Here is a 22,214-nt window from a genome sequence, read left to right on the forward strand (position 1 = left end):
GATCATTAGATGATGTCACATGCCAAATACCAAAGCTCTATGCCTTGCGGTTTTGGACAAGAAGATTTTTTAAGTTTTTCCTTTTGGTTGCCATGGCAACCAGAGTTCTGTGTGGAATTCAATTCTTTGAACAATTTTGTAAGGTGACCATCTAAGGATCATTCCTATGAAGATTCATCAAATTTGAACTGGTGGTTTAGGATGTTGTTTTAACAAAAGTGTAAGACGAAAGCCAGACGCCGGACGGTGAGCGATCACAGTAGCTCACCCTGAGACTATGGCTCAGGTGAGCTAAAAATAAGAGGTGTGAAAAGGAAATAAGTCACTTCCAGTGGAAACTCAACTTAAAACCTACAGCCTAAAATATTATTTTCAACCCTGAGCTACCCAGGCAGGATCTTGATACAATAAGCAAAAACAAAACACGAAACAAAGTTTTATGAAAAGGATATTTATTTTGGACATGAAATTACATCAATAAAGAAAATGGAATGGTAAAACTCAAAGAAACTGGAACTTTTGAACTGGAACGTAATTCAATTCAAAATATACAAATTACATAACAGTAAAAAATTATGGTAACAATATACAATTTTAGTGCACTGTGAATTGAATCATTTGAAACCTGAATGGTGAGAGACAATTTGAAGCTTTAGTTTTGTTTTAGCACCAGTACAATTTTAAGCAGTTAATAAACAGAGTAAAAATGAACTGTACATGTATTCATTACCCAATGTGAAAGCTGAATGACAAGTATAATTTTGGTTAGGTACAAATTCTCACTCTGAATTGCCACACACATAAACATAACGTCCTATTCATTATTTCCCATGGGAGGTAATACATGATGTCAGGTTCGTTATTTCACAAAGGGAGATAATATATGATGCCAAATTATTAGTAAATAATGATTAAAAAAAAGTTAAATTTTTGTAAAAGAAGCTTCGAATACTATGTAAAGAACATGATGAAGTGCTTTGTAACAATTTTTACTTGCGTGTTTTCTTTCATAAAAAGTGAGATCATACAAATTTTTAATTCATGTCTTATTTAATACATGTAAACAAAAGCAGTTTGTTTCCATTTAGGCTGAAATACCTTTCTGCACTGGGAGTAAACATGAATATTTAACAGGAAGAACAGCATGATTTATTTTGAAATTATTGCACAGAAAATGTAAGTTTGAATGGATGCATCAAAAATGTTTTTGATAAAACAATTTTTTTTTCTTTTGATGTGAAACTGAAACGGAAAAAAATGCATAAGTCATACTTTTAAGTAATTAATTAATGCAAAAGCAATTACTTTTATAATGCATTTGTAATAACATAAACAATTAAGTAATTAATCACAATTACATATTACATAATCTGGTAAAAAAATCAGAGCAGAAGTTTTTACATTAACATAATTTGATAGATAATCCTGTGAAGTTTATCTCATTATCTGTTAACAAAAAAAGAAAAGGACTGACTGAAAAATGGTTTAAGTTTTCAGTTTAGCACTGGTTCTTCCCAGGAAAAAAGGGCTTTGCTTATTGTTTTTTGTTTTATTTACACTTGTTTTGTTATATTTTCTTGTCTTTTGGGATTATGGAATCCATTCAACATGTGTAATAGAGTTTCGCTTAAGCCGGTGCTAGGGGGCGTGAGAGGTGTTGCACATTTCATTACCTCTCATGAACAGACTCAATCAAACCAAGTCTGCTATTAATGTTCTTGGTTGCATTCTTTGCTTCCAAAGGATCCTTTCACAGATTTTATTATGACCATAAGGCAACCTTCCAGTTTTCAAAATGGAGGAAAGCCTAATTTTTCCATCCAAATGCTATCGAATGTTATAAACCTCTTACATGAAGAAATTTTCAGACCGAATTGAAATTTTGGTGGTAGTGATGTCAGCGGGAAACCAAAATCAACAATCTCGCCCCGTCAACAATGGAGAAAACCAGGGTCAACCAAGTTCGTCTCCCATAACATTTACCTTCCAAATTAAATAATGCTGAAAACCAACTGAATCAGAATTATGCCCCTTTGACAACTGGAAAACCAACTGTTCAACTACTTATGGAGAATGTCCTTAATCTTGTTACGATGGTTTCGAAACACCTTACAAAAACTTCTGCACTAATTTCTGAATAAAAGTTGATTAATAATAATTCTTCAAGCTGAATACTATATAAATACAACAAAATTGACTAAAATTTGTTAGTTCTAAAACAAAACTGGACTAGGCAGGAATTGTTAGTAAAATATAATGTGTACATTGTAAATAAATATATATGACTAGTGGGTTAGGGCACTCAAATCACACCGTTAGTTCACCACAAAACAATAAAATTACATATAAAAATTATGTACATTTGATTAATCAACTAGTATTACTATATTATATCAGCATTGCGACTAATGTTTAACCCTTAACCTGCTATATTTCTTTAATGAACTGGTCCATCTTTCAATTTGGACAGTACCACTTATTACTCAAAGGGGTTTTCACTGAAAATTTACTGACTGAATAGCGAACAGTGCAGACCATGATCAGACTGCACGGATGTGCAGGCTGATCTTGGTCTGCACTGGTCGCAAAGGCAGAATCATCTGCCGCCAGCAGGCTAAGGGTTAAATGTTCAGAAATTTTGCTTCTTTTCGTCAAAATAAAAACTGTCGTTTTTTTAAATGGAGTTTTCTTTCTCTTGAATGGGTAAAACTTGATTTCCTGACTTCTTAACTTCTTACAAAAACCAACTTTAAAAAAACGTCAGCTTTAACAAAATGTTAATTGTAAACTAATTGCAATTCAGTGATGTAGCATATTGAAATTGTTCGTTTGCAACTTTTAAATTTCAAAATGAAATCCTAAATTTAAAAATTTGAACTTTTTAAATTGCATTTAAACCTTCAATAACCTTTTAAAAGTTAGAAGTATAACCTTTATAAACTTAATGACAGCTTCCGAGAGCAAACTACCCCTTTAAAGGCAGACACTGTTTTTCAACTTACATTAGTGATCATCAGTATTATGTAGCCACTTGCCTTAAACTGTCAGTCAGTAATCTTCCCAAATGGACTTTTTGTACTAATTAAAACCTGTCTTCTGCAGTCACCTGCCTTAAACAGCCACGCTGAGATCAGATCAAATCACTCAAATGGCTGGCTTTAAACAAGGTTTGACTACAAACATATTGGTTTGCACTAAATTAACCTCCTGAAAGCAACAATCTTTGTTCAACAAATTCATTTTTCTCTTGTAAACGGTGTCTGCTTTAGAAAGGTGTTTCTGTATTGCGTACCTATATTTGGTATATCAGATAAAAGCTGTATTTAAACAAAGTAACTGTTATAAACAACAAAGTATTAAATGCCATCTTGACAGAATCATTCCTTTAAAAATATAAATGAAATAGGCAGGAGTATAGCAAGATCAACATAATTCATAAAATAAATATAAAATAATGAAAACATGGCACAATGAACATAAAAATAAAATAATTGCGTAGCAGTAATACAGAAAATGTTATTTCAATACATTTTTGGTAAAAGCTTTAATCTAAAGTGGGTATCAGTGACAACAAAACAAATTAAAATGTGTTTAATAAAATTAATAGTCAAGAACTATACTCTTAAGCCGACAAAAAATGCCAGTTTTGTAACACAAAACAATTCGGCTTTATCATAGAACACATATTTTATTATTCCATTTCAACTCTGTATCAAATCAAATTATTGCCAGTTTTAGTGTCATAAATGACACAACTTTTACAACTTTGACAAGTTTAAAACCAACCCAATAAAATCTTTCAAAACAAGTGTAGTTAAAAGCTTGCGGTTTTCAAGAGATCTTCAAATAATACAAGTACGTAAAAAAACAACTTTCTTTTAAAGAATCCATAAGCATACTTCAACAGAGAATCAAACAAAAAACAATGTTACCAGCAGTGATTTGTGATTCTGTTTAAATCCGAGATTTTTGGCCACAAACTTTTAGAGTAAAAAGAACATGCCTTTAGAATATCAACAAATTGTTATGCTGTTTTTTTCTTTTATAAAATTCACGAAAAACACAAGAAACTTGTTTCATAAATTTTACATAAACTTTTTACTTCATCAGAACACTAACAAGTACAAATTGAAGCTTGAACGCAATACTGTCGTAACTCCTATTAAATAAAGAAGGACTTACGAAAGTATTGCGTTCAACTCTCGAAATATAAAAAACAATAGCACATTATATTGTTTTGTGTCATGTAAACTACACAGTTACACACGTTAAGCATTATGGGACTTTGGTGCATCTCTACTCAACGGTTGAACAACAAATACAACTCCTACAAATCTTTGATTTGATATGAATAATACATACTCTCACATTATTAACCTTTACACTGCTAAATTTCTAAAATGGACTGGTCCATCATTTCATCTGGGCAATACCATTCATTATTTGAAGGGGGGTTCACTGAAAATTTACTGACTGAATAGTGCAGTCTGATCATGGTCGCACAGTTCGCTGTTCAGTCAGTAAGTTTTCAGTGAACGCCCCTTTCAATATAGAGTGACACTGCCTAAACTGAATGATGGACCAATCCATTTCAGAAATTTAGCAAGGTAAAGATTAAATAAAAAGATACTGCAACAAACTTTGTTCATGTGAGTTTGTTCGCTTGTTTTGGGTTTAATGCCATTTTTCAACAGTATTTCAGTCATGTAACGGCAGGCAGTTAACCTAACCAGTGTTCCTGGATTCTGTATTAGTACAAACCTGTTCACTGCAAGTAACTGCCAACTTCCCCACAATGTCTGTTATCAAATCGTCACAGAGAACATATGCCCTGCCTGGGGAACGAACTTATGACCCTGCAATCCGTAGACCAACGCTCTCCCTACGGAGCTAAGCGGACGGGTGTGAGAGTTCTGCATGTAAAGTTGAACATGACTTTTCAGTTAAAAACTTCTAATGGTTGTTCTGTATACCATTTACATGACTGAAATAAACAGATTTTATTATAATCAGTCCAGCTTTTGCATTGTCTACCAGCATGCATTGAATTCAACATCTACATTAAGCTGCAATAGTGATAACACAAAGTTATTGACATTATTATATATATTTTGTGCAAACTTTGGAATGCTATAGTTTGATAGGTTGTCCAAAGAGTATTGTCACAACAGATTATAGGAATGTCTGACAAATAAAACAACTTCAACACATAAAGAACAGTTACTGTCCTTTCAAGAAAATCCTGGACGATTCCAGTGTACCTAAATTTAGAAGTCACCACTTTCCTTTGTAGCAAAATAATGCAACTATTACACAATGTTTTCAACTGAAAATATTGGCATAAGACTACCCAAAACATATGCTTGGAATGTTTTTCACATAAAGAACTGTTCTTTCAAAAAATCTGGGTTGATTTCGGTGTACCTAAATCTAATAGTCACCACTTTACTTTGTAGCAAAATAATGCAACTATTACACAATGTTTTTAACTGAAAATAATTGGCATAAGACTACCTAAGACATATGCTTGGAATGTTTTTTACAGATTAAGAGTAAATGTAGAAGTCTTTTTAAAAAACTGTGAACATGGAATGTTTATTGCAAAAAATGACATTAGCAGTTATCAGTAACAGAAGAACTTGAACGTTCCGGTAACAAAAAAGACATTCAAAATTTCAAATAAGGGAATGTATTTGATAAAAAATTCTATTCATATCAGCAAAACAAAAGTCTATGGATGGACAACTGACCATCTTTTGCGTGAAGTTCAATATAAAATAGCTCTGTAACAATTCCACTGATGTAGAAATAAAGTTTTCAAATAATCAAAAACAAAATTCTTTGTAATGTATATAATAAAACATGTATAACTTAAGTGGTATAAATGGATTGCATGTATATAATACAGTAGATTGGGATACATATTTACAGTTGAAACTCAGTATATTCCAAGGGTTCGAGCATTCAACTTTGAAATAACCCAAATCTGACTTAAAGTGACATTTTGTACAATGTTTTTGGGACGGGACTTGAATTCTTCTTCGAGATGGCCATAATTTCGAAATAAGCGAGTGTGACACACTGAGTTTCAACTGTATCTGGAATGTATTTACTTTTGCTAACATCTATTAAAGAACTGGATGTGAAATGATAAATGATCATTTATGTGCTGTTACAGTTTGTTGTATGCTATATTCGCTCTACTGGACCGTTCATGTACCTTAATACGCAACAAAACAACAATCTGGAAACCACATAATATACTACATGCAGGCAACGAATTATGTCAATTGTTATAGTGGATCAAATTTATACCAGTCAAATACCGCTTGAAATCATCATGTCCAGTAAAAATAACTAGTAACAAGTCAACAACTCCAACCAAAGCCAAAATGGCTTATAACTGAAACCAAGAAATACAATTAACTCTTTACCCAATCTACAATAATGTCTATACAGAAATGCTCAACAAATCTACATTACATGGGAATACCACAACAAATGATATCTGATGGACATTATCAGTAAGTTACCAATAAAAAATAATTAGGCCTTTTTGTCTTAAACCTTTGGACCTGCTGTGAATTGTAAACTTAAAATGTATTGTAAGTTAGAAACAAAAGCACTTGTCTAATGTCCATGAAAAAAAAAGTAGTACAAAGATACTGAGACAGAATCCTCAAAATAAATGAAGATGTACATGACAGTGAAAATTTCCTGTCTATTAAAATAATCTTTGATATTGTGTAAACAATTACATGTCTATAAATAAAAGTTTTTTCCAAGCTTTATGTTGACTTATTTCTAAGAAAAATTGCACTCTGCATTACCGAAGGTCAACCAAGATGCAAAACAAATGCAATGGAAAATATAAAAATATTTTTTCTGATCTTTGTTACAATGTAAAGACGCTGAAATATGAACCCTGTTCATTTTCATAATCCCTGTATAGTAATTATCATCTCTGACACTTCAGAAAGAATATTATCATTTTTCAGTGAGCTGTGAAGCTCATAAAAATATGGTGAAAAAGACTGGACCAAGTATCATCTGTGTTCACAGACACTTTAAAAGATCTGTGTAGATTGATGCTTGATGAAAAGATCTGTGTAAACTGATGCTTGATGAAAAAGATCTGTGTAGATAAACGCATGATGAACACAAGAGAACTAAGGAACAGCAACTCAGTCTTATCTATCAGGATACTCCATAATCTCTGGTTTAATTCTCTCCCTACATAACTGTTTGTGTACAGGCCAGTCCTTCTGTTGACAGCCTACTCCACAATACCTACAACACAACCATAATATGGAATAAGGCAAAGCCCCAAAGCAAGCTCAATGGCATCAGGTTAGCTAAAATAATATATATTACAAAGAAATTATAACCTACTCAAAGAACGTAATTCGCAAAACCTATTCTTTGAAAACGTGTCATCATACTTGTTACAGCAAATATCATACTTTGCAAAATTTACGGGAAGCTGGTGTCATGGTGACATCATTTCCTATAATTCATTCGCGTTCTCGTACTGGCCTATGATTATTGATGACAATATTTTCCATTTTCTGTACAATGTTTTATCTTTTAAAAGGATCATTTTTTCAAATAACTGGAATTCATTTTTGCATGATTTTTGAGTGACAAATATTTTTCAGCAATCGAATGAAGTTCAGTATTCACTGCAGAGAGAACTACTTCCTGTCCGCCAGGGGCGCCTTTTTAGCTTCCAGTGTGAAAGTTTTTTAATCCACCAAGTGTGAGAGTAAACTTGTGTAACCCCAAAGCTCGATTTTCGAGCAGGCACTTTGGGCCTGCTCTTCAAGCTCGCTATCAATAAACAATAATATGGACAGCAGCAAAATCAAGTTCCTTTAGTGGAGCGATTTTTTAAAGCTGGCTATAAGCGGCACCCATAATTTTGGCCATATTGCGACTTCTTTAAGCAAGATCACATCATGACTGCTTCAAGCTGGAGGTATTTTGACGTTCCCCTACTGGCTAAAATCCGCTAAATTACTAAAGTAGAATCCCTGATCATTCAAAAATTGCTTCAGGTGGCACCAAGAATTATTGTAATATTCTTTTTTAAAAGCAATACTGGTGAGAAATAATTCTGTATCTTGCTAAGTGTCCCTCCTACCTAACTGACCTAGATGACCCTTCACAAGTAACTTACAAGTTGTTATTATACATTAACCATCAATGCTTTTCTTCCATAAGCCTTTTCACAAACATTTGTAAGGCCAACTGAACTTAAAGAGCTCTTAATTTTTAACTGTAAGTCCTATATCTACTGTATTTATTGTATCATGTAAAGTCCCAAGAACATATTCATATTCCAAAATTATGACAAAATCCTAAAACTTTAAGAAAACCACTTACCTAACGGTTTGGCATCTTCCACATATACTGAACTCCCTGATGTGTTTTTCCATATTTGTACAAGGTGGATAATGGCACTCGTAAAACAGCACACAACCTGACTCTGATATTGCAACTGAAAATATAAGCAATGAGGTAGAAAAAAATTGTTTGTTTTAGGTTTAGCACCATTTATCAACAGTATTTGAGCCGCGCCATGAGAAAACCAACATAGTGGGTTTGCGACCAGCATGGATCCAGACCAGCCTGCGCATCCGCGCAGTCTGGTCAGGATCCATGCTGTTCACTAACGGTTTCTCTTATTGTAATAGGCTTTGAAAGCGAACAGCATGGATCCTGACCAGACTGCGCGGATACGCAGGCTGGTCTGGATCCATGCTGGTCGCAAAGCCACTACGTTGGTTTTCTCATGGCACGGCTCAGTTCAATTATGTAACAGCAGACAGTTTACCTAACCAGTGTCTCTGGATTCTGTACCAGTACTGACCTGTCCTGCGGAAGTAAACGCCATTTTCTCCACATATATTAAGCGGCCAAGGACATACAATATATATCAGACACAATGCCCATTCTCAAATCACAGATTCAAACAAATGTCTTGCCTGGGGATTTACCTAATAACCCTGCAATCGCTTGTTCTGTGCTTTCTACAGAGCTAACAGATCGGAAATTTAACAAACCATTTTGCTAGATTATAATTTCAGAACCACACCTACTTCAAACTTTAAAGAATTTGAAACTTCTACGTTTTGAACTAAGTTGATTAACTTATGTTGATTAAATGCAAAGAAGGAACAAGAGCAGAATTTTAAAATAGATGCAACTGTTCACAAAACAAATAAGCTTTAAATTTCTCATATTTGAAATGTTTATTAACACATGCCCATTCCACTTAAATAATTTCCAGTATAATTTTAAGCTGTCACATTTTCAAGAAAATACTTAAATGTAGCCTTTTTTAACATCTAAAAATGGGTGAGAATTTGTTTAATTGTGAATTTGTATTTGATTTATTGGCTTTTACGTTGTAACCACCCTCATCATAGGTCATATGGCGACTTTCCAGCTTTGATGGTAGAGGTAGACATCAGGTGCACCACCATGCATTACTTCATCACAGGCAGGCACCTGGGTACAACCATCAGCCTTCCGTTAGCCAGCGCAGCTTAAAGGCTTCCTCACATGAAGAATTCGATGCGAGGCTCAAACCCATATCGTAAGGCCCATATATGGGGCAAACAATTCAAAATTGTGAAACTTGGAATCCATGTGTAGGTGTATATTCCCTGCGATGACTTTCTGAGGACAATGATTAAAAAGAATGTGTAAAAAAAACATTTGTCCTCCTCCTATTATCTATGTGGTGAAGTTGTAGAGAATAGGTCAGTACAGGTGCAGAGTCCAAGAACAGATAACAACCTTTACATAACTGTGTAACTATTGAAAAACATCATTGTACAAACATAAAACAGTCTTAAGTTATTGATCAGTAGTTTTCCTATAGTACAGAATACTACAGATATCCAGAAAATGTGAATTTGTACCCCTGTTTACAAGTTGGTGTAAAACCAAGGGACTTCTAACATAAGTCTAATGTAAAACAAGACTAGTGAACCTTGGAGCAGGACCAATTCTGACAAGAGGGGCATGATTCAAACAAACTGATAGAAGACAACTTACAAAATATCTAACATACTGGCATTGCAGTTCTGGTGAAAAAGAGTTAATTCCCTTTGATTGAACTCTGCAAGGAATGTCATTCATTCAATAAAGTTGGAAGAGGGCTATTCAAGGAACACCCAGGCCAAGTCTCATCAATTTCCATGTGTTTTCAGAAAATTTATTTTAATTGAAGAAAATAGTGAACTAATGGATTATAAATGGACAATGATTGATCACTATAGTTCATCAAGAGAACTTTATGCTCAAGTGTGCTAAAAGTCAACTTGAGAAGTTATCAACCAGACTGCTTAAGGAAGGTAGTTGTTTAATACAGGGGGCCCCTAAGGAAAATTTAACAGTACCTTCTTCACAGACAGGGTCACCATCTCTGTCCAACAGTCTTGTGAATATTGATTCCTGTATATGATGATGTAAGGGATCTATATTGTGTAACTGTTGAACAGCAATCCAGTACAGGCTCTGATCTTTGCTGTATTTACTAGACAGTTCTGTTTCTGGACAGGACACCTGTTTAAAATGTTCTGGTACCAGGCACAGGTTTTCTAAACGATTGTCTACAGTGATGTTGTTCTTGTGGATAACTTTCCATCCTGGGGCAATACCTCCACTATGTCTCTCCCTAAAAAAAGTAGGTGTATTTTTTGGTAAAAATTAATATACATTTCAGTCTAAGCTGTATAAAGATTAGCCAGCTAAGTGTGTGCCTAGAGTGACAAAATACGGCTTGTTAAGGCTAATGCCCACACAAAAAACGGAAAATGGAACAAAAAGCTGACTGGCTTCTAAATTATTTATTTTGTTGGGTTTAACGTCACACTGACACCATTACAGGTCATATATGGCAACATTCCAGCTTTGATGGTGGAGGAAGACCCCAGGTGCCCCTCCATGCATTATTTCATCACAAGCTCCTGGGTAGAACCACCAACCTTCCGTAAGTTAGCAGGATGGCTTTCTTACATGAAGAATTCAATGCCCAGAGTGAGGCTCGGACCCACATCAAGGAAGTCGGCAACCTTAACCACTCGACCACGGAGGCCCCGGTGACTGCTAAAGCAGGTTCAACTGTAACTGAAATAGACTTATCATCTAAGCATATGATGTTTTATATACCCGAAAATCAATACTGACTAAGGCAGCAGCAAAAGCAAGGACTCGTCCGTTCCAGATGATTAAATCATAACATACACGTGAAAAGCTAAAAACTGTCTCATTACAGTCATTTAGTATTCAATGGCCACCTTAGCTATTTTTGGTGACTGTACAATATCATGATTTCATGCAATTTTCTTCCATACCCAGATCAAACTACCACATATTACATGCTATTTAAATTTTATACAATGAGGCTCCATTCTGGACAAATTTTCAACAGTCAATAAGCAGATATCATTTTGATGATACAGAATACACTTTTTAAATGTTGTGCTGGGCAATAGTTTTAATTATTGCCAGGCAGACCATTCAATAAGTGTTTTCTAACATTCAATAAGTGTTTTATTACATTCAATAAGTGTTTTCTAACATTCAATAAGTGTTTTATTACATTCAATAAGTGTTTCTCTAACATTCAATAAGTTTTACCAACATTCAATAAGTGTTTTCTAACATTCAATAAGTGTTTTATTACATACAATATGTGTTTTATTACATTCAATAAGTTTTACCAACATTCAGTAAGTGTTTTCTAACATTCAATAAGTGTTTTATTACATACAATATGTGTTTTATTACATTCAATAAGTTTTACCAACATTCAATAAGTGTTTTCTAACATTCAATCAGTGTTTCCTAACATTCAATAAGTGCTTTATTACATGACATCAGAAATTTTCTCTCCCAGTTTTGAATGTTTGATTAACTAGTCCTTACATGATTGAATACAGACCAGTCAATTACAGCAAACACTATGTGCTTGCAATTTATACAAGGAGCCCTGTAAATAGTACATTTCATAAAATCATTTCTAAAATGTAATGTTAAATTCTTCAGTTCAAAACAGTGCAATTATATTACCTGAATATATTACCAGTACAAACTATCTCGAGCACTTGAAACACCTAAAGCATATTTATTAAAGTAATCAAATTTGCATGCAACTATTTTTATGTTCATACTAATAATATAACCCTTTAAAATAGCACCTTGTGAACTGTTTTTGCATTATAAAGTTAAACACTGATGCATTAACAAGAATTCTGCTCAACCATCAATTAAAATAGTTATGAAACTTTAACATTAAAGTTACTAAAAGCAGCTATCGTAAGAAGTGCCGAGACGATTTATATCCACAAATTTTAATTATTATATTTGTAAAATTGGACTAAAGCAGGTGTGCATGTACTAAATGCAGAACTTAAAGGGGCATTCCTCCAAATTAATGTAATTTTTTTTCAATTTATGAAATACTTTCATTAGTTTACGTAATTTGCAACAGGACAAAGGCAGAAGATGATTCTCTGTGTTTTAAACATAACTTATCAGTAAAACATTGTTATAACTGGTTAATTATGAAGAGATCCTTTAAAAAGGACCAGTGCGACCAGTGAAGATCATGATAAGCCTACAAATCCATGCAGCCTTATTATGATCTGCACTGGTATTCACCCCTTTTAATAGTTAATGGTACTGTCCAAACTACATGATTAACAAGTTCATTAAATAAATTTAGCAGGGTAAGGGTTCAATGTAAAATTGATATAACAAAGCTATACATATATCACACATATCAAAGGTTTAACTAGTGTCTCAAATGGTATTCATTTACTGATATGCAATATAAATTGCTTTCAATTTTTTTTTTTTTTAATTTTGATATTTATCTGGAAGAAATGTCCTTTTAACTGATCAAATATTTTCATTCATTTTTACATCACCTGTATGTTTTGTGGTGACACTGTTAATACCACAGTTCATGATCAGAACTCTCTGCTGTCTTCTTTAACATGTCACAAAACTGAACTTTAGCCTGCTGGCAGCAACCGATTAAGCCTTTGTGACAAGTGCAGACCAAGATCAGCCCGCACGTCCGATCATGGTCTGCACTGTTTGCTATTCAGTCAGTCAATTTTCAGTGAACAACCATTCGAATAGTAAATGGTACTGCCGAAATTGAACGGTAGTCCAGTCTATTTTAGAAATTTAGCAGGGTAAAGGTTAAATATGCAACTTTGGTACCGATTACTATATTAGCAGTGTAATAGCTGAATTCCTGAATCTTTCGTGTGGTATTCACTTAATGCATGCAAGAAATATTTGTTGTTGGGCAAATAATATGTAAATTATTTTAATTGCATCAAAATGAATGATTTATACCAGCAAACACTTAAAATAGATATGTTTATGATAAAAGCATTGAAATATCAGAAATTACCAGATGATTTCATGTAAATGTTGGCCAGTATGTCTTCCTGAGTGCATTCTATAGGCGTAAGCATAAACCTTGGCCCCTGTACCGTCCTGGTCAATCTCTGTACGTGCCTGTAATACAGATCATTTAATGCAGATTTTATTGCCTTTTGTGTATTTTTTTACTGCAACTAAATACTGGAAGGTTATAGTCATAGTAATGGTCATGTCCAGTACCTTTTTTTTATACCAATCTCAGGCTTAGGTAACTATGGCAACAAGGAACCATTTTTTGTAAGTGTACAGTCATACTGACACAATCTAGGTCATAGTACACGTATACAGAAAATTTTCCAAATCATAATGGTGAAAGAAGTCCCAAGGTGCCCCTTCTGGCACTATTTCCAACACAGGTGGACCCGGGTAGAGCCACTGGCATACTGTACTTCAGCTGGATTGCTTCCTCACACAAAAAATTCCGAAGTTTGTAACTGACACTTACAAGCAGAGCTCTATCACATAAGCATTTACATGACATGGTTGACACCAAACAGACAGTACATTTTGTATACAGTCAAACTTTGTCAAACTTCAGCTTGGATAATTCGTATACCACCCTCGAACTCGTCGTCAGGTCCCAGAAAAAATCTAATAATGAATTTTGCTTGATGGCTCGAACAACCAATCGCTCAAACAAAATCTGCTGGTCTCGTTTAGTTCGAGTTAATGATGTTCGACTGTATATAATTAAAACTCAAAGTGTAAACTTTAATATTTTGTTGGTTTTAAGTCACACTGATTAGGTCATAATGGTGACATTCCAGCTTCTGAGCGAAGGAAAACACTCCAACCTGGGTAAAATAACTGTCTTCCAAAAGCCTGTTGAATGGCTTCCCGTATGAAAAACCTTAAGACACCTAAAGTGAGATTTCGAACTCACAGCAATAAGGGGTAAACGACCTGAATTAAGCCATCTTTACCACCCAGCCAACCAAAATGTGAAATTTTACCTCAAAAGCATAGTCTTGCACAAGTGAAATGTCTCTCTCATCCAACAGTGCATATTTGATCTGAAATAATATAAAATAATATAAAATACAAATTAGTGGGTATTGCTGTATTTTTTTTTTCATTGTGCTACAAAACATTCTTGTGAAATAATTATAAATCTCCATATTGTATGTAAATTTTGCAAGAAGATCTCAAATTTTGACCATAGACGTAGCATAAACAAAATTTACATCTTTTTTTAGTATTTCATGCTTTTTTCATAAGTTTTAACCAAAATAAAGCCACTATATAATGTTTCAATGGAAAATATCAACTATTGTTGGAATAATAAAATATGCCATACAATGGCTCTTAATTAGTTGCTTTAATGTCACTTACACAAAGGTTACGATACAATAATCATTTATTAACTTAATACATTTTAAACTTAAATTTCAATTAAATTCTTTTAATACAAAATTGCCACATAATGACTATTATCTTATTCTATTATCTGACACAAAAACTGCCATGATTTCAATCATCTAGTCCTGCATTCAATTAAGTGTATACTAGGGTCAATTATGGCCTCATCAACGTTGTATAAATGTCACCATACAATGTCCATTTAATTAGCTAAGACAGCCTTAACAACACCATTACAAACATTATTCTCATGTCCACCACAGAACAAGCTAATTGACCTGTTGACCAAAACTGACCACAATCTTTTGTACAGCAATAAAACAATCAGTCCTGCACTTCAACAATTTGTTGTACATACATATCCATTGTAACTATGTTAGCAATAAAATGGATGTCTGACTATGCTAACAGACCAATGATAATGAAAAAGTAGTTCTCTCCAAAATTGTTACTTTTTTGAAAAAGCAGTCTTTGGTGTAATTGAAAAACAAAATTTTTAAAATTTCAAGAACAATTTTTCTTAAGGAGTACACTGTGTGTACAATGACCAGCCTTGCTGTCATTTTGTCTGTAGATATGAGCCGCGCCATGAGAAAACCAACATAGTGCATTTGCGACCAGTATGGATCCAGACCAGCCTGCGCATCCGCTGGTCAGGTTACATGCTGTTCGCTAACAGTTTCTCTAATTTAAATAGGCTTTGAAAGCAAACAGCATGGATCCTGACCAGACTGCGCAGATGCGCAGGCTGGCCTGGATCCATGCTGGTCGCAAACACACTACATTGTATGTTGGTTTTCTCACAGTGCGGCTCATATAATTGTTTCATATCAAACAGCAACCTCTCACTCACAACCTACATTTTAACTTTCCAGCATTATAATATCAGTCATAAATCTTCATTTTCCTTCAAAACATTGACAATTTAAAATTTCATCAAATGCAGGCAAATATGCAGAATTTAGAAATAAGACAGAAAGCAGAAAAGACAAGTCAAATACAAGTTGATGGCTTGAATTTATCACTATCTGACAGACGTTTTTACAGTTATGCACATATATATAAATGTTTGCATGCTAAGGCCCTATAATCCCACTAAATGTTGAAAACTGAGAGTAAATATTTGATTTTCGATAAATCTATTTCAACCCCTTTGTTGTTGCGGTTTTATTATATTGACTTTTGTAGATTAATCGAGCATATCTAACGTAACACGAACAAACTATGCTTTCAAAACACAATTGAATTCAACGATAAACATCTCTCAGCAAGTTAAGCTTTTGTTTCAACTTGTACTGTGTTATAAATCACATTTTCACTTTTAAAAAGATATCTTATTATACCCCAGTTTCATCATGTTCGTATTTGAATATATATGGACAACTATTTTTCAGTACATGTACCTGTAATAATACAGGATAAACATATTTGCATGCATAAACAGTTATAGTACTGAATATTACACATTAATAAATGTACAGTATCCATAAGCAGGGCCTCCTCTGCCAGGGTTTTTTCTAGCTATTTTGGGAACATAGCCTTTACCCCCAAAATTGGGAATTTTGACGCGTAAATGTTCCAAACTGGGAAATATTTAGTCCCATAGGATATAGTAAGGATGTGTTTAGGCATACAGACACTAAATAGAAAAATGGCGCGAAAAAAAATGGTAGTCGCATAATGGCGGATACAAATAGTCCTCAGTTTTTTCGCTGTGTAGAGCTATTTTCCTTATTTTCTTTGCAATTTTTTTGGTAAAATCACATGACAGATCTATGCTTGACATGAAGATAGCATTTTGATCATGTAATAACACCATGACAAAATTTTTCATGGAAACTTAGATCATACACCACCAGTATAATTTGGGGTCTCATTTTTTACCTGATTTTGCAGTTTGTGTGTTCGACTGAAATTATTTTTCTTGCATCAAACATGACCCCCACTTTCCTTTTGATTTTTAGTTAGCACTGACAATATTCTTCAAGAAAATGTAAGTTACAGAAATTTAAAATGGGTCCTGATGTGTGCTGCGGTCATTGGAAATAGGTCAATTTTATATAGAATAAAGAACAACAACTATTTAGTGTGTTATAACCTATAAGATGACATTGGTAAAAAATGAAATCTGGCCAGATAATGGTGGAAAGGGGCTAGTTTGATTAGAATTTGATAGAAAATGACAAATTAATGGCAATTTTGTTGAAAATGAGGATAAAACCCAAAAATATCACATTTTCACTGTTTTCGGTGTATTTTTTTCATAAACTGCATATTTATAGGCTACTGATTGCTATTTTCTGTCCATCAGAGGTAAAAGTGAAGATATATAACAGTTTAAATGTGTAATTTGCATGCAGATCAGAGTAGAAAATGTCAAAACAGGGCAAAACAAGGCTGAATTTAGGGTAACTGCTTCAACATTATGTCGCGACAGCTATTTTTGACAAAATCTGACGCTTTGTCTTATGGTACTGAAAATGCCATAAAAACCTGGAAACTGTTGATATCAAGCTAAAACCTTGGATTTCTTCATGCATTTGGGTTTCTTGTACATTTCAAATGAAATTGGCACACTGTCAGAGAAAAAAGTTTTTCTTATAGGCATACAGACACTAAATAGAAAAATGGCGCGAAAAAAAATGGTAGTCGCATAATGGCGGATACAAATAGTCCTCAGTTTTTTCGCTGTGTAGAGCTATTTTCCTTATTTTCTTTGCAATTTTTTTGGTAAAATCACATGACAGATCTATGCTTGACATGAAGATAGCATTTTGATCATGTAATAACACCATGACAAAATTTTTCATGGAAACTTAGATCATACACCACCAGTATAATTTGGGGTCTCATTTTTTAGCTGATTTTGCAGTTTGTGTGTTTGACTGAAATTATTTTTCTTGCATCAAACATGACCCCCACTTTTCTTTTGATTTTTAGTTAGCACTGACAATATTCTTCAAGAAAATGTAAGTTACAGAAATTTAAAATGGGTCCTGATGTGTGCTGCGGTCATTGGAAATAGGTCAATTTTATATAGAATAAAGAACAACAACTATTTAGTGTGTTATAACCTTTAAGCACTTTCTCATACACTTGTTTTACATTGTACAACCTCTTTAACATACTTCCATTACAAGATTGTTCATAATTTGGTCAATGTTTGTGCAATTTTGATGATATTTTTTTCAGGATGTAGATTGGGAATTTTTGCACTCATTTTGGGAAAAAAACATACTTTTTCGCATTGGGAATATAGCCGAATAACGGCTATAAAAACAGCCGGAAAAAAACTCTGTCTGCCATTCGCCAATGTAGCCAAATGCTACAAATTCAAAGAACTGGCTATAGATTTTAGAACGTGATGACAAGAATTTTACTAAAATGTGGCCAAATTTCAGCAATTCAGCTTCATTTTGGCAATTTCTCTCAAAAAGTGGCTACAACTTTCTGAGGCCCAGTGGAGGTGAAGTTAGTAGTAAAGTACGTATGTAAGTAAACACAGTATAAATATGTAATGGCACTAAAAATGGATGTCTACTTTCTTTTAAATGGATGTTTCAGTTTATATGTTGTATATTATGTTACAGGTATGTGTGTATGTGTGTAAAGCACCTCTGAAAGTGTTTGTCATGAAAAGGGCACTATATAAAATTATAAATCTGGTATAATATAACATGTTTTGCAATAACCCTGAGTCTGTAATAAGGGAATACAGAGAACCTGCCGGTATATATGTATATATTCTTGAATTGTTTAACTTTTTATACTGATAATCTGAAGAAATAAGAAAAACTGGCAATATGTCAAAAGCAGTTGCTCTTACACCTAAATATTCCTAAAGACAAAAGTATATTTGAGCCGCGCCATGAGAAAACCAACATAGTGGGTCTGGATCCATGCTGTTCGCTTTCAGATCCTATTGCAAATAGAGAAACTGTTAGCGAACAGCACGGATCCTGACCAGACTGCGCAGATGCGCAGCTGGTCTGGATCCATACTCATGATGCTGGTCGCAAACCCACTATGTTGGTTTTCTCATGGCACGGCTCATTTGTCTTGCTCATTTCAAATAACATGTAATTTACATCAAAGGGAGAAAATAAAGGCATCAAGATATATCTAAACACAATAAAAATCCAATATAGAAAGATTCAAATTATAAAACTTTAAACTCAACCGGTTTAATGGAAATTTGACACCAAGTTTTCAAATTAAAATGGAAAGTTTTCTAATAACATGAATAAAGAATAAGTATTTTATATTTATTGATATTGCATAAAAGGTTCAAATAAAATTGTCTTTTAAAAGGTTTTTCACTTAACAAGTTTTTGAAGTTGTTTTCTATTGAAAGAATAAAAGCTCAACTATTATTACCAGCTGTGTTGAACTTTAGCCATTGGAATAAACTTTACAACAATCCTTAAACATCTTGGGGTACAAAGCTGTAAAAGGGGCTGAGCATTCATACAGGTCTGCTGCCAAAACTAAACTGACAATTTTTATTTTCTAATCCATACAATTATATATATATAACATCTCTGATGTAGCATGTAGGTGAAAACATGATTGTACCTTGTTAATATTTTTTTTCAATGTTAATTCTGTATAAATGTGATGAGTGAAAAAGTGGAATTTATTTATCAGAAAAAAAGTTTCAAGGGGTAGAGAAGAATAATTCAAACACTGAGGAATAAATAAAATCTGACAGATTTTAAAGCATAATACAAAACAAAGTTACATGAAGAAATACTGGAACAGATGAAGTAAAAACAAAGGGATGACAAATTAAACAGTATTTTTTCATGGGTTTTGAATCTACTTCGTGATTTTCTGTACACAAACAGTGTATGGGAAGATCTTAAATGCACCAAAAAACTTGAAGTTAAAAGGAATAAATTTAGCATTATCATTTATGACTAATAAAATTGTCAGCATTTGACAAGATAACTCTAATTTCTATTTAAGCTGTTGCCAAAAAAATTATTTTGACAGAAAGGTAAAGAAATCACACAATGACAACCTGTGACCATCTAACATATACAAACACAATAGAAGACACATGGACATTTACTCATGGAGAAAACCTGAGGCCAGCAAGCTGCTGTCAACAGCTGTTCATTGTGTTCAAGACCATGACATTCATGTATAACAATCAATTTCCAATACCACCACTCCACCAGACTGATACAGTTTCCCTTTTTTGTATGTCACAGTGGCAATCAATGCTTGAAGCAAGTATTGATAATCTTTTTTACAATGTTATCAGGTTTTCTGTATCTCCAATATCATGTATGCAAGATTCTACGCCCAGACATATCTGTGACAGATGATAAAAGAATTTAAGATGACTTAAAATTCAAGATAAATGAAAGAGTACTTGTATGCTGTTATCTTGAAATGTCATTGTGTTGCAGAATAAACTTGCTAAACAGTGATTATCTGACCTTTTCCCCTCTTATATGAAAAAACTAAAGCCTGATCCAGAAAAACAAACAAGAATTTAAATTTTCACCCAAATATTCAAACTTGTTATTCAAAAATCATTAACATAAAAATTAACTAAGTCTATTTAAACTTTTTATTCAAAAATCATTAACATAAAAATTAACTAAGTCAGCTACAAAAACATCACACTGGGTCGTAATTAAATAATTGTTTGTTTGCGGTAATGCACGGGTTGGTCATGTTACCACAAACAATCGTTTTTAATGATAGCCTTGTAAAGTGTTGTACGTCTAAAATGAGTAAGCTTTCAAGAAGTGGTCATATCTTACAATAAAGATGCTTAGTAATGTAAAACAATTTCATTTTGTCGAAAACGGTTGTTCTAATATTTTTGTAGAGCTTGAACTAAACTGTCACATATTGACCATGATGACATGTTACTTGTTTTGGACAGTTTAGACAACAAAACATTGGTTAAGCACTAAGTTATATAACTTCAGGATCTATGATCTTTTCATATGTTTTCCTTCTATTTTTCACAAAAAAAAAGCATCTTCTAAACATGTTTTATTGTACAATAAGTCTAATTTAATTTTATAATTAGAGCCTTTATTAAATTTTACATGCACCTGGGGGTATTTCTGTCATTTATTGTATATTAATTAGTACTTTTGTTCTTTGGGAAATTGTGGTATATTGCCATGTTTTATTATTTGTAAGTTTTATGTATAGGCTACATATTTAACCTTCTCATAGATAGTGTAATCTAAATGAGTATATCTCCTAAAGTTATAAAAAATAAATACATTAAGCACAATTGTTTGTGTCTTTCCTAATCCTTGTAGCTGTTTCTACTATTTTTTCACATATTTATAATTATGTTTATTGTGCTTATGTCAACTGATGCAAGACACAAGAAGCTCCATTTAACATTGTGCAATAGATTAACATTAGCTTTTGTGTTGTTTTTTTTCCTTTGAAATTAAATTTCATACAAATTAATTCAAGTGGTAAAGTGACAAACATGCCAACTGCACATTTGTATCTCCTGGACAGCAGCACTATTTGCACGTGCATGAAAGCCACTCAATCAAAGGTTTAAGGCATGTTTGACACTGAGGGCAGTTACGTATACGACTCTCAGACCAGACCAATCGATAACACTTTCACACATTTCCCCTCTCGGATCTCCTAGTCTCGGTCTCTCATTAATAAATATTCGCAGTTTGAGTTCAGTATATTAATCAAAGCATAACAATGTTATAAATGAACTCAAAGCTCAAAAATAAATTAAAAGCATCAGAAAACTCGAACAACTGCAGCATGTGAAATATTATTATGCACTGATCATAACACGATTGACAGAAAAATGGCTTCCATCACCAGCATACATAAAGTGAAAGTGATCGATTTTTATAGAAATATATTCACCTTTCCTGCCGCTTGGCCGAGCCTCACGATCCCAAGTTTAAACCCTGCCATGCACCTTATATTCCGGTGCTATTTACGAAAACACATTCAACAAAAACGTCCCGATTAACGGGAAATATCCACAGACAATAAATTTCTCCACCCTCTTTGTTTCGTACACACGTGGGAATGAGGCCGTGTGTTGACCAATCAAAATCGCTGTATGTCTTCCGTAAACGGTCAAGGGTCATGTTTACATATTTGCGCTTGAGTGAATCGCAGTGGATGTATTGTTAATTGCGTAAGCGACATGTTATGGTATCTTTAATAACAAATTAATTTTTAATAGTATCTAAGGTATTATATGATTATTTATATAAAGTTTGTGTAATGGAAACATATATTGGAAAACCACAATAATAAGTTTTATCAGAACAATATCTTGGCAACTACAAAATATTCAAAAGATAACACAAAAATGGGATTAAAGAATCCCCCGTATCTCTTCTTGTTTTTAGTAAATT

At 33.4% G+C, this 22,214-nt stretch overlaps 1 protein-coding gene across 1 annotated transcript; it reads right to left on the reverse strand.

Annotated features, from left to right (window-relative positions):
• Positions 1-431: 431 nt before the first annotated feature.
• LOC123552467 (zinc finger MYND domain-containing protein 19-like) lies at positions 432-21,878 on the reverse strand. Its single transcript, XM_045342142.2, has 6 exons — positions 21,712-21,878; positions 14,427-14,486; positions 13,442-13,548; positions 10,410-10,687; positions 8,386-8,500; positions 432-7,290 (listed from the first exon to the last, which is right to left on the reverse strand). The coding sequence occupies exons 1-6, from the start codon at positions 21,760-21,762 to the stop codon at positions 7,191-7,193; spliced, it is 711 nt and encodes a 236-aa protein (XP_045198077.1). The 5' UTR covers positions 21,763-21,878; the 3' UTR covers positions 432-7,190.
• Between the last annotated feature and the right edge of the window lie 336 nt (positions 21,879-22,214).

The sequence above is a fragment of the Mercenaria mercenaria genome, chromosome 15 (assembly GCF_021730395.1).
Source record: "Mercenaria mercenaria strain notata chromosome 15, MADL_Memer_1, whole genome shotgun sequence".
In the NCBI taxonomy this organism is placed as follows: domain Eukaryota; kingdom Metazoa; phylum Mollusca; class Bivalvia; order Venerida; family Veneridae; genus Mercenaria; species Mercenaria mercenaria.